General features: G+C 44.0%; 1 protein-coding gene across 2 annotated transcripts; it reads left to right on the top strand.

The window, feature by feature from the left end:
• Positions 1–162: 162 nt before the first annotated feature.
• Positions 163–13,225, top strand: LOC110492118 (sorting and assembly machinery component 50 homolog A). Of its 2 annotated transcripts, XR_016487273.1 has the most exons (16): positions 186–368; positions 3,051–3,161; positions 3,323–3,424; positions 3,528–3,615; positions 3,754–3,860; positions 4,122–4,252; positions 4,391–4,478; positions 4,737–4,865; positions 5,215–5,286; positions 5,397–5,483; positions 5,711–5,781; positions 8,256–8,353; positions 8,738–8,805; positions 8,888–9,034; positions 12,474–12,615; positions 12,861–13,225. XR_016487273.1 is itself a non-coding variant. In XM_021566161.3 (15 exons), exons 1-15 carry the CDS (start codon positions 285–287, stop codon positions 12,904–12,906), a joined length of 1,473 nt encoding a protein of 490 aa, XP_021421836.2. In that variant the 5' UTR covers positions 163–284; the 3' UTR covers positions 12,907–13,225. The 2 variants fall into 2 exon arrangements, 1 of the variants encoding a protein (XP_021421836.2); XM_021566161.3 differs by lacking the exon at positions 8,256–8,353 and having other exon boundaries at positions 163–368.
• The last annotated feature ends 4 nt before the right edge of the window (positions 13,226–13,229 follow it).

The following is a 13,229-nucleotide window of genomic DNA, read 5'->3' as shown; positions in this document are numbered from 1 at the left end:
CCCGTTCCAAAAGTCCTACACAAATCCAAGTACATGTTATTATATGTTAACTCAGCAACACTTCAGTTTTGAAAATATTCATTTTACTGGCTATCAAGAGGTTTTGTGTGTACACTATTGTTTTGTGTTTACAGTAAGCAACTGTTTGCAATTTTTCTTTAGTTCTGCAATATATTGTGAAACGTTGACATCTTGAACACCCCCAGGGTGGATGAGGGGGCGTGGTGTTGGTGGTGTCATGGCGTCCACGAAGCTACATTTCTCTTGTGCCGAGTGTGAATTAAATGTCCCTTCATTTCTTAAAATTAACACCAACATTTGAAGTACGGTACATTCTAGACGTAATCATGGGAACCGTCCACGCGAGGGTAAGGATAACTGCTTAAAATGCAAAGGGTGAACGCATGACCTCTGAGTACAGTAACCGGAGTAGCTAGCGTAGTCAGCACGCAAAGCGAAAGGGGTCCAGTTGGACAGCTTGCCAACTATGGCAACTAGCTAAACTCCAGAAACACGAACTGTCCATACCTTGTCAGGAAGTGAAGGAAATTAACATGATCAAATGCTGCATAGTTGTAACAACAGCATTGGTGAACGTTGCTCGTGTATTGTGCGCACTACAGCCACTGATCTGAAATAGTGAGGGCACCGATCATATGCATGGGGGTGCATTAATCATTTGCATTATTAGATGCTTTAAACAACAAGCTGAAATTTCCAGTGAATTCAACTAATGACACTTTGAAGAATGTGACTTGTAAATACCAGTCTTGTGGTCAGGTGCCACAAAGAGGGAAGGAAAGAACAGAACAGGTCAGCACGACTGGTCCTTACATATGAACACGGAGAGCTAACGTTGATATGCATGTCAATCTCTCCAGGCTCAAAGTAGAGATCGACTTCATCACTACTTGTTTATGTCAGAAGTATTGACATGTTGAATGCACTGTGCTGTCTATTTAAACTATTAGCAAACAGCTCAGACACCCATGTAATGCATACCCCACAAGACATTCCACCAGAGGTCTCTTCACAGTCCCCAAATCCAGAACAGACTATGGGAGGCGCACAGTACTACATAGAGCTATGACCGCATGGAACTCTATTCCACATCAAGTAACACATGCAAGCAGGAAAATCTGATTTAAAAAAATAGATACAAATACACTTTATGGAACGGCAGGCACTGTGAAGAGACACACACACATGATAACATACCCACGTACACATGGATTTTGTCGTAGATACAGTTGAAGTCGGAAGTTTACATACACTTAGGTTGGAGTCATTAAAACTTGTTTTTCAACCACTCCACAAATGTCTTGTTAACAAACTATAGTTTTGGCAAGTCGGTTAGGACATCTACTTTGTGCATGACACAAGTAATCTTTCCAACAATTGTTTACAGACAGATTATTTCACTTATAATTCACTGTATCACAATTCCAGTGGGTCAGAAGTTTACATACACTAAGGTGACTGTGCCATTAAAAAGCTTGGAAAATTCCAGAAAATGATGTCATGGCTTTAGAAGCTTCTGATAGGCTAATTGACATCATTTGAGCCAATTGGAGGTGTACCTGTGGATGTATTTCAAGGCCTACCTTCAAACTCAGTGCCTCTTTGCTTGACATCATGGGAAAATCAAAAGAAATCAGCCAAGACCTCATAAAAAAAATGTGGATACCTCCACAAGTCTGGTTCATCCTTGGGAGCAATTTCCAAATGCTTGAAGGAACCATGTTCATCTGTACAAACAATAGTACGTATGTATAAACACCATTGGACCACACAGTCGTCATACCGCTCAGGAAGGAGACGTGTTCTGTCTCCTAGAGATGAACGTACTTTGGTGCAAAAAGTGCAAATCAATCCCAAAACAACAGCAAAGGACCTTGTGAAGGTGCTGGAGGAAACTGGTAGAAAAGTCTCTATATCCACAGTAAAACGAGTCCTATATCAACATAACCTGAAAGGTCACTCAGCAAGGAAAAAGCCACTGCTCCAAAACCGGCATAAAAAAACAGACTACGGTTTGCAACAGCACCTGGGGACAAAGATCGTACTTTTTGGAGAAATATCCTCTGGTCTGATGAAACAAAAATAGAACTGTTTGGCCATAAGGACCATTGTTATGTTTGGAGGAAAAAGGGGTAGGCTTGCAAGCTGAAGAGCACCATCCCAACCGTGAAGCACGGGGGTGGCAGCATCATGTTGTGGGGGTGTGAATGATGTGAATATAATGAAGCAACATCTCAAGACATCAGTCAGGAAGTTAAAGCTTGGTCGCAAGCTTGGGTCTTCCAAATGGACAATGACCCCAAGCATACTTCCAAAGTTGTGGAAAAATGGCTTAAGGACAACATAGTAAAGGTATTGGAGTGGCCATCACAAAGCCCTGACCTCAATCCTATAGAAAATTTGTCGGCAGAACTGAAAAAGTGTGTGTGAGCAAGGAGGCCTACAAACCTGACTCTGAGCTCTGTCAGGAGGAATGGGCCAAAATGGGCCAAAATTCACCCAACTTATTGTGGGAAGCTTGTGGGAGGCTACCTGAAACGTTTGACCCAAGTTAAACAATTTAAAGACAATGCTACAAAATACTAATTGAGTGTATGTGAACCTCTGACCCACTGGGAATATAATGAAATAAATAAAAGCTGAAATAAATCATTCTCTTTGCTATTATTCTGACGTTTCACATTATTAAAATAAAGTGGTGATCCTAACTGACCTAAGACCTAACTGACCTAATTTTTACTCCGATTAAATGTCAGGAATGGTGAAAAACTAAGTTTAAATGTATTTGGCTAAGGTGTATGTAAACTTCCGACTTCAACTGTATATGGTAGTAGAGTTGTGGCTTGAGGGCCACTACTCCATAATAAAAAATACAACTATTGAGATGAACTCGTACCTTTTCATAATGACCAAAACACAACATCCACCCAACTACCTGTTCAGCGAATGCCTTTTGTACAGATAGATTTAATATTGAAGATATAGCCTGATAAGTCAACGTATTCATCACTAAATCTGTTGTGTTGCAGAGTCTTGATCCTCTACCAATGCAGGGACCTGAGCTGGGGTTTCATGCAGATGACATTGAGAGGCCAGATATGGAGCAGGAGTCAAAACAAGAGGTCCTTGAAAACAAAGATGTATGTTTTTTTTTTTTTTTCACTCAGTTCTGAATGAAAACCGCATTGACTCAAGTTGTGACTTAATCCATAAGAATTTCTGTGTGGTTGAATGTAAAAGTTACCTTTTACATTGTTGGCTGTCACTGCTGATTATAACATTTCATGTATTTGCCCTGTAGGTCATAGTCCAGCGTGTACACATAGATGGTCTCGGAAGAACCAAGGAGGATTGCTTAACATACGAGATTGCTGATGTCTTCCGTGCCAAGAACTTGATTGATGTGAGTGAATCTATCAGTACAGTACAGACCATGTTTATTCACGTGGAGTCTGTATAGAGACTATAGCAAAAGTAGGATCGACTTTGTTTACTGTTTGTTCTAGGTCATGAGGAGAGCCCACGAAGCCAGACAGAAGCTCCTGCGTCTCGGTATCTTCAGACAAGTGGATGTTGTCATCGATACCTCACAAGGTACAGTGGTTAGAAAGGGGATCTATTCTGATCACAGTGTCTGTCCAAAATGTTGTATTTTACTTTGGAAGGGACTAAAATCAATGGGAAAGTAGGTAAAGCACTCAAAACAACAACAAAAACAATACTTCCTTTCAGGGGTGGATGCTCTGCCTAATGGACTAGATGTGACGTTTGATGTGACTGAGCTGAGACGCATGACTGGTAGCTATAACACCATGGTTGGAAATAACGAAGGCTGCATGGTGAGTGATGGGCTCTATTCAATGCATCGTTTCAATTCATTCCTCACGTCCTATCGCCTCGCCTCCTTCTCAACCGTATTGGAGGAGAAGGTCCAAGATCCGTCCCCTAGGACCTTCTCCAATGCCTTTTGAGAAGGAAGCGAGGTGAGCGGATACCAGGAATTGAGGAAAGATTAATTTAGGTTGAACCATGGTGGTGATTACAAGTGCAATTGAGGTTCCATCCTCTGTTTTTATTAGTTTACCTGCCTCCTACTTTAGGTTCTTGGTCTCAAGCTGCCCAATATCTTCGGTTCTGCAGAAAAGCTCACCTTCCAGGTCTCCTACGGCACCAAAGAGACTTCCTACGGGCTGTCGTTCTTCAAGCCCCAACCTGGCCACTTTGAGCGCAGGTATGAGACAAAACAAAGCTGCTAATTCCATCATCAGCAATGCTTCAAAAACAGTGAATTGTGTTGTTGTTTATGCTGCATTTCCCTGAGTTATTTTTGTTTGGGATCAATCTAATTGACTTTCTCTGGCTGTTGCAGTTTCGCTGTCAACTTGTACAAAGTTGCAGGCCAATTTCCATGGAGCTCGCTGAGAGAGACTGATCGCGGTGTCTCCACAGAGTTCAGTGTAAAGATCATTTTCCATTAATCTATCATTATTGTACAAGTTCTCATTTGGCATACTCCTGTGCTCTGTGTTTACCTCTGGACTCTGTGTGAAACAACCAAGGTGATTTTTTAACATTTTTGCTGCTGTTACGCTAACTAATATGAGTAGAATGGAATTTCTCAGCTACTTTTCTATTCAATTTCATCCTGCCGGCAATGCTTTTGCTAATGCTTGATCCTCTCTGGGTTTCTCCCTTTCTGTTTTGCATACAAACAGTTCCCTCTCTGGAAGACCAACCACACCCTGAAGTGGGAGGGGGTGTGGCGAGAGCTGGGCTGTCTGGAGCGTACCGCTTCGTTTGCAGTCCGGGAGGAGAGCGGCCACTCCCTCAAGTCATCACTCTCGGTACCGGGACTTCAGTTCCGCTTCACAATCCTCACACAACTACCTTTAGTAGATAAAACACTAAAAATATATATATTTAATCAGGAAAAGCCCATTGAGACCCAGTGTCTCTTTTACAATGGGGGCCGGGCGAAGAAGGCAGCAACAATCAATACATTGATTGCATTCTTGCCTAATCGTGATAATACATTTGGACTCAAATCCTATTTTGAGATCTGTACACTAAAAATGTGGGTTTTTGTGTATATCTTGCATTGATGTTGCCAAAATCTCAAGTTAGGATTCGACCCACTGAGACATTTGAGACAATACTTTTCATCAACATGTATCCTCTCCTTTGCGATCGCAGCACTCCATGGTCATCGACACCAGGAACTCGGCAATCCTTCCCAGGAGGGGGGCCTTGCTGAAGATCAACCAGGTGTGTGGGTTGACATTACCTGACCCGGTGTTGCAGCCAGTAATGATTTCCTATTTAAACCATTTTGAACCGACAACACATTCAGCCGATGCATCGCTGTGGTTTTGCAGGAGTTGGCAGGATACACTGGAGGAGATGCCAGCTTCCTGAAGGAGGACTTTGAGATCCAGTTTAACAGACGTCTCTTCTGGGACTCGGTGAGAACCTGAATTGTTTTTATTGATCAGGGAGAAATTTGCGTGTGAACTTGAGTTACACACATGGATCTCTAGTTGGAATAGTAATAGTCACCTTTACAGTAAACACAAGTTATAACAACACCAACAGCTTGTTGATGGAGGGTTGAAAAATGGTTTTGGACAGGTTGGGATAAAAGAGCAAGTGGGAGAGCACTTTTGTTGAGACCTCTTCCTCTATCTTCCAGGTCCTGTCTGCATCTCTCTGGGGGGGATGCCTCCTGCCCATTGGAGATAAGCCAACTTGCATTGCTGACAGGTAAGACAATACTCTCTATTCCACAATGTCGTCAATGAAAAACCAGGGGTGTGTGAGAGAAAAATTGTGTTTACCTGATTTGTTGGATATTAATAGTTAGCAATGAATACGTAACGAATGGGAAGACATTTCTGTCCTGCTAATGCTGTGTTTTTATGGTCTCTGCTCTAGTTCCCTGCAGCTAATCTGGGCGTATGTTCACTAGAGATGGCTTGAGCTGACAAATTAGTTAAAAGACTGCATTGCATAGACAATAATGTGTTTTACTAGGGATAGCTTAGGAGTAGAACAGTCCCTCATTGTCTCAAAATCATTCTTGCATCTGGGAAACTAAGCCAGGGTGGGGTTAAGACAACCACCCTGTGCAGATGACGACCGGATGAACCCAGAGTGGCTTATGATGCCCCCAATCTGCATGAAGGGGGTGGAACCAACTGTGACTGAGCATATTTGCCCCCTCCCTGATTTCTTGTTTTTTTTGCACATTTGTCACACTTAAATGTTTCAGATCATCAAACTAATTTAAATATTACATAAAGATAACCCAAGTAAACACAAAATTCAGTTTTTAAGCAATGATTTTATTTATTAAGGGGGAAAAAGCTATCTGAATCTTCATGGCCCTATGTGACAAAGTAATTGCCCCCTAAACCTAATAACTGGTTGTGCCACCCTCAGCAGCAACAACTGCAATCAAAGCATTTGCGATAACTGGCAATGAGTTTTTCACATCGCTGTGGAGGAATTTTGGCCCACCCTTCTTTTCAGAATTATTTTAATTCAGCCACATTGGAGGGTTTTCGAGCATGAACCACCTTTAAGGTCACGCCACAGTATCTCAATCGGATTCAAGTCCGAACTTTGACTAGGCCATTCCAAAACCTTCATTTTGGTTTTTTTAAGCCAATTCGGAGGTGGACTTGCTGGTGTGTTTTGGGATCATTGTCCTGCTGCAGAACCCAAACGCACTTCAGCTTGAGGTCATGAACTGATGGCCGGACATTCTCCTTCAGGATTTTTTGGTAGAGAGCAGAATCCATGGTTCCATCAATCACAGCAAGTCGTCCAGGTCCTGAATCAGCAAAGCAGCCCCAGACCATCACACTACCACCACCATATTTGACTGTTGGTATGATGCTCTTTTTCTGAAATGCTGTGTTATTTTTACGCCAGATGTAACGGGACGCACACCTTCCAAAAAGTTCAACTTTTGGTCTCGTCAGTCCACAGAATATTTTCTCAAAAATCTTGGGGATCATCAAGATGTTTTTTGCCGAAAGTGAGATGAGCCTTTATGTTGTTTTTGGTCAGCAGTAGTTTTCGCCTTGGAACTCGGGCCATGGATGCCATTTTTGCCCAGTGTCTTTCTTATGGTTGAGTCATGCACACTGACCTTAACTGAGGCAAGTGAGGCCTGCAGTTCTTTAGATGTTGTTGTGGGTTCTTTTGTGACCTCTTGGATGAGTCGTCGCTGCGCTCTTGGGGTAATTTAGGTAGGCCTGCCACTCCTGTGAAGGTTCACCACTGTTCCAAATTTTCTCCATTTGTGGATAATGGCTCTCACCGTGGTTCGCTGGAGTCCCAAAGCTTTGGAAATGGCTTTGTAACCCTTTCCAGACTGGAGAAACAAAGTCATTGACATCTACATCTGTTCCTGAATTTCTTTGGATCGCGGCATGATGTCTTGCTTTAAGAGATCTTTTGGCTACTTCACCTTGTCAGACAGGTTCTATTTAAGTGATTTCTTGATTCAACAGGTCTGGCAGTAATCAGGCCTGGGTGTGACTAGTGAAATTGAACTCAGCTTTCCAAGAAATGTGATCAACCACAGTAAATTCATATTTTAAAAAGGGGGGGGGGCATTTACTTTGTCACATAGGGCCATGAAGGTTCGGATAGCTTTTTTCCCTTAATAAATAAAATCATCACTTAACTGCATTTTGTGTTTAACTTGGGTTATCTTTGTGTAATATTTCAATTTGTTTGATGATCTGAAACATTTAAGTGTGACAAATGTGCAAAAAAAACAAGAAATCGGCAAGGGGGCAAATCATTTTTCACAGCACTTTATAGTACTCTGCATTTGCTCAAAAGTTAGGCTACTCGGGTTGACTACTTTCATTATTGCAATAATTAATCGATAGTAAATATAGACGATTGTTTGAGGAAATGACAAAGTCTCTGTCAGTATGAATATCCACGGCAGGTGTCAAACTTGGCCCGCGAGACGGTTTTAATGTGGCCTGCCACGTTATCTGTATACCATGTTGTTTCTTGACCCTTAAATGGTTTCTACCTGCAACTGCTCGGCACCAACCGCAAGGCGCTACAGAGGGTAGTGCGTACGGCCTAGTTCATCACTGGGGCCGGGCTCCCTGCCATCCAGGACCTCTATACTAGGCAGTGTCAGACTCCAGCCACCCAAGAATTGTCAGACTCCAGCCACCCAAGTCATAGACTGTTCTCTCTTCTAGCGCCCGGCAAGCGGCACCGATGCACCAAGTCTTGGAACCAACAGGACCCTGAACAGCTTCTACCCCCAAGCCATAAGACTGCTAAATAGTTTGTCCAAGTAGCTATTGGTTAACTATTTAACTATCTGCATTGACCCGTTTTGCACAAACTCTTTTAACTCATCACATACGCTGCTGTTACTGTTTCTTATCTATCCTGTTGCCTAGTCACTTTATCCCTACCTATATATACGGTATCTACCTCAATTACCTCATACCCCTGCACATCAACTCGGTACTGGTACCCCGTGTATATAGCCAAGTTGTCATTACTCATTGTTTATTTATTCCTTGGGTTATTGTTTTTCTATTATTTCTCTTTTTTCCCCCTCTTTGCATTGTGGGAAGGGCCCGTAAGCATTTCACTGTTAGTATACACCTGTTGTTGACGAAGCATGTGACAAATACAATTTGATTAGATTTTTGACCTATTCGTCTCTTAGGTTCTATCTCGGTGGTCCTACTAGCGTCAGGGGCTTCAGTATGTACAGCATCGGCCCTCAGAGTGAAGGTGAGATGTTATCCATTTCAATAAAGTCCGATTTAGGTTACATTCTCACATCACGTGTGTGGTTTTATTGTTGGCATGACAGGTGACTACCTAGGAGGTGAGGTGTATTGGGCTGGAGCCGTCCACCTGTTTACTCCGCTGCCCTTCCATCCAGGCAAAGGGGGATTCGGAGACCTCTTCAGGATCCACTTCTTCCTCAATGCCGGGAACCTGTGTAACCTCAACTATGGTGGGTGTTTAAAGATGTAATTCACCCCACAATCAATGTTGTTCAAATTCATCCGTATTAGAAATCTGCAGGACTCAATCAGCATTATATTGGAAGGAGTGGCACCATCTGTTAATAAGCAGCATTTTTTTTATAAGCAAATCAAATGTTATTTGTCACGTGCCAAATACAACAGGTGTGAAATTATTACTTACAAGCCCTTAACCAACAATGCAGTTCAAGAAATAGAGTTAATAAAATATTTATTAAAAACAAAAAAATACACTGCTCAAAAAAATAAAGGGAACACTTAAACAACACAATGTAACTCCAAGTCAATCACTCTTCTGTGAAATCAAACTGTCCACTTAGGAAGCAACACTGATTGACAATAAATTTCACATGCTGTTTTGCAAATGGAATAGACAACAGGTGGAAATTATAGGCAATTAGCAAGACACCCCCAATAAAGTAGTGGTTCTGCAGGTGGTGACCACAGACCACTTCTCAGTTCCTATGCTTCCTGGCTGATGTTTTGGTCACTTTTGAATGCTGGCGGTGCTTTCACTCTAGTGGTAGCATGAGACGGAGTCTACAACCCACACAAGTGGCTCAGGTAGTGCAGCTCATCCAGGATGGCACATCAATGCTAGCTGTGGCAAGAAGGTTTACTGTGTCTGTCAGCGTAGTGTCCAGAGCATGGAGGCGCTACCAGGAGACAGGCCAGTACATCAGGAGACGTGGAGGAGGCCGTAGGAGGGCAACAACCCAGCAGCAGGACCGCTACCTCCGCCTTTGTGCAAGGAGGAGCAGGAGGAGCACTGCCAGAGCCCTGCAAAATGACCTCCAGCAGGCCACAAATGTGCATGTGTCTGCTGAAACGGTCAGAAACAGACTCCATGAGGGTGGTATGAGGGCCCGACGTCCACAGGTGGGGGTTGTGCTTACAGCCCAACACCGTGCAGGACGTTTGGTATTTGCCAGAGAACACCAAGATTGGCAAATTCGCCACTGGCGCCATGTGCTCTTCACAGATGAAAGCAGGTTCACACTGAGCACATGTGACAGATGTGACAGAGTCTGGAGACGCCGTGGAGAACGTTCTGCTGCCTGCAACATCCTCCAGCATGACCGGTTTGGCGGTGGGTCAGTCATGGTGTGGGGTGGCATTTCTTTGGGGGGCCGCACAGCCCTCCATGTGCTCGCCAGAGGTAGCCTGACTGCCATTAGGTACCGAGATGAGATCCACAGACCCCTTGTGAGACCAAATGCTGGTGCGATTGGCCCTGGGTTCCTCCTAATGCAAGACCTCATGTGGCTGGAGTGTGTCAGCAGTTCCTGCAAGAGGAAGGCATTGATGCTATGGACTGGCCCGCCCGTTCCCCAGACCTGAATCCAATTGAGCACATCTGGGTCATCGTCTCGCTCCATCCACCAACGCCACGTTGCACCACAGACTGTCCAGGAGTTGGCGGATGCTTTAGTCCAGGTCTGGGAGGAGATCCCTCAGTAGACCATCCGCCACCTCATCAGGAGCATGCCCAGGCGTTGTAGGGAGGTCATACAGGCACATGGAGGCCACACACATTACTGAGCCTCATTTTGACTTCTTTTAAGGACATTACATCAAAGTTGGATCAGCCTGTAGTGTGGTTTTCCACTTTAATTTTGACTCCAAATCCAGATTTCCATTGATAATTTTTGTGTGATTGTTGTCGTCAGCACATTCAACTATGTAAAGAAAAAAATAGTTAATGAGAATATTTCATTCATTCAGATCTAGGATGTGTTATTTTAGTGTTCCCTTTATTCTTTTGAGCAGTGTATATAAAAAAGTAACAAGAAATGTACATAACAATAACGAGGCATTATTCAGGGGGTACTGAGTCAATGTGCAGGGGTACAGGTTAATCAAGGTAATTTGTAAAGTGACTATGCATAGATAAACATTGAGTAGCTGTAAATAGTCCGGCTGGTCATTTGATTAGTTGTTCAGCAGTCTTATGGCTTGGGGGTGTAGAAGCTGTTAAGGAACCTTTTGGTCCTAGACTTGGCGCTCTGGTACCGCTTTCCTTCCTCTGGCACCGCCTAGTATATAGGTCCTGGATGTCAGGAAGCTTGGCCCCAGTGATGTACTGGGCGTAAGCACTACCCTCTGTAGCGCCTTCCGGTCAGAGGCCGAGCAGTTGCCATACCAGGCGGTGATGCAACCGGTCAGGATGCTCTCGATGGTGCAGCTGTAGAACTTTTTGAGGATCTGGGGACCCATGCCAAATTTTTTCAGTCAAAAAGGTGTTGTTGTGCCCTCTTTTTTTCGACTGTCTGTGTGTTTTGACCATGATAGTTGGTTGGTGATGTGCTCCACCTCAGTCCCATCAATGTTAATAGTGGCCTGTTTGGCCTTCCTTTTCCTATAGTCCACAATCAGCTACTTTCTCTTGCTCACATTGAGAGGTTGCTGTCCTGGCAGTCTCTGACCTCCTCCCTGTAGACTGTCTCATAGTTGTCGGTGATCAGGCCTACCACTGTTGTGTCGTCAGCAAACGTAATGATGGTGTTGGAGTCGTGCTTCGCCACACAGTCGTGGGTAAACAGGGAGTACAGGAGGGGACTAAGCACGCACCCGAGGGGCCCCAGTGTTGAGGATCAACGTGGCAGATGTGTTGTTGCCTACCCTTACCACCTGGGGGCGGCCCGTCAGGAAGTCCAGGATCCAGTTGCAGAGGGAGGTGTCTAGTCGCAGGGTACTTAGCTTAGGGATGAGCTTTGAGGTCACAATGGTGATCGCTAACTTCCCTGCTTGCTAGAAATTAAAGTTGATTGCACAATGGTCTGTTCTGCGACTTTATACAGGGAAAGAGAATCCTCTGCGCTTTTCAGTATGGGAACCAGCTTAGTGGTTCCCATACTGTAGGGCAACTCAGTTCGGCTTTCAACCTACTCTTAAAATTTGTTGCAGTAGAATGCACAATGTGCAATTTCGAGATTGGGTAGTGCATCATCAGTTGTTCTCTGGTCATGTCAGTCATTGCATACCTTAGAGAGCTACTTATAACTTGTCAGAAATGTCCAGATCAAAATGTTTTTTTTTTCAGCTATGTTTTTCTAGCCCGTAGATTGTGTAGTAATGTTTGAGTCACTCATATCACATGAATACACATTAGACATAGATAGAATTGCAAAACGATTCGCTTTAAAACCGCAAAATATTATCTGTACCTCATGACAAAATGTGCAGAATTGTGCGAAGTGAGCTTTAAACCTGCAAAATATTCTCTGCCAACAAGAGGGATGTGAACAGGCTGTGTCATAAACCGTGCTTGTGCCCATAGAAATAGATGTGGCGCGGGGGGGGGGGGGGGGGGGCGCGCGGGATGTTCCTCAATGCTGGAAGGGGAGCCTGAGGGGGAAAGTTTGGGAACCACTGCTCTAGGTTTACTCACGCTGTGTTTTCCTGTAGGTGACGGGCCTCAAGCACACCTGAGGAAACTGGCAGAGTGTATCCGCTGGTCTTACGGAGCGGGAATTGTGCTGCGACTCGGAAACATCGCCCGGCTGGAGCTCAACTATTGCATTCCCACGGGCGTCCAGAGTGGAGACAGGTAGGCTAATATCTGCCCATTCTGTTGTCAAACCATGGCATGATAGTATATAGATGAGCAGTACACTTGTATGCCTGATTCAAACTATAAGGCCGACTCGAACCGTGTTGTCCTTTCCAGCATGGTTTCAGCAACTACGGTGGATGCATAACCAGGCCATCCCAGTACAACTCGGCTTTGATCACAATATTGTGAAAAGGGTATTGAGTTACTGTTAAAAATAACACTTAAGTATTTTTGTTTAGGATATGCGACGGGTTTCAGTTTGGAGCTGGAGTCCGATTCCTGTGATCCTGTCTTGCTGAATTGAGTTGAGGACTACAGGAGTTTGTTTAATTGGTTTTAGTAAGTGAGACGCCGGGACCCTTGCAGCACACCAAAGGTTGCTGGGAATGCAATGGATACCACAACCAAACTATTGTATAATGGACGAGGCAACAATGGAGGTTTTCCTCCAGTACTAATGAATGACTGGAGCCACCAGTGCTCCAAGATGTGGAAGCCAAAAGTGACATATCAGCCATGGGTGCCTTTACCATGAGTCAAATAATGTGGTCTGGATTATTATGTTCGGTAATAAATTATCATCCCCTCTACAGGTATTCAAAAACCAC

This window comes from Oncorhynchus mykiss, chromosome 2, assembly GCF_057628025.1.
Source record: "Oncorhynchus mykiss isolate SJ-2025 chromosome 2, ASM5762802v1, whole genome shotgun sequence".
In the NCBI taxonomy this organism is placed as follows: domain Eukaryota; kingdom Metazoa; phylum Chordata; class Actinopteri; order Salmoniformes; family Salmonidae; genus Oncorhynchus; species Oncorhynchus mykiss.
This window is presented reverse-complemented; position numbering and strand designations above follow the sequence as displayed.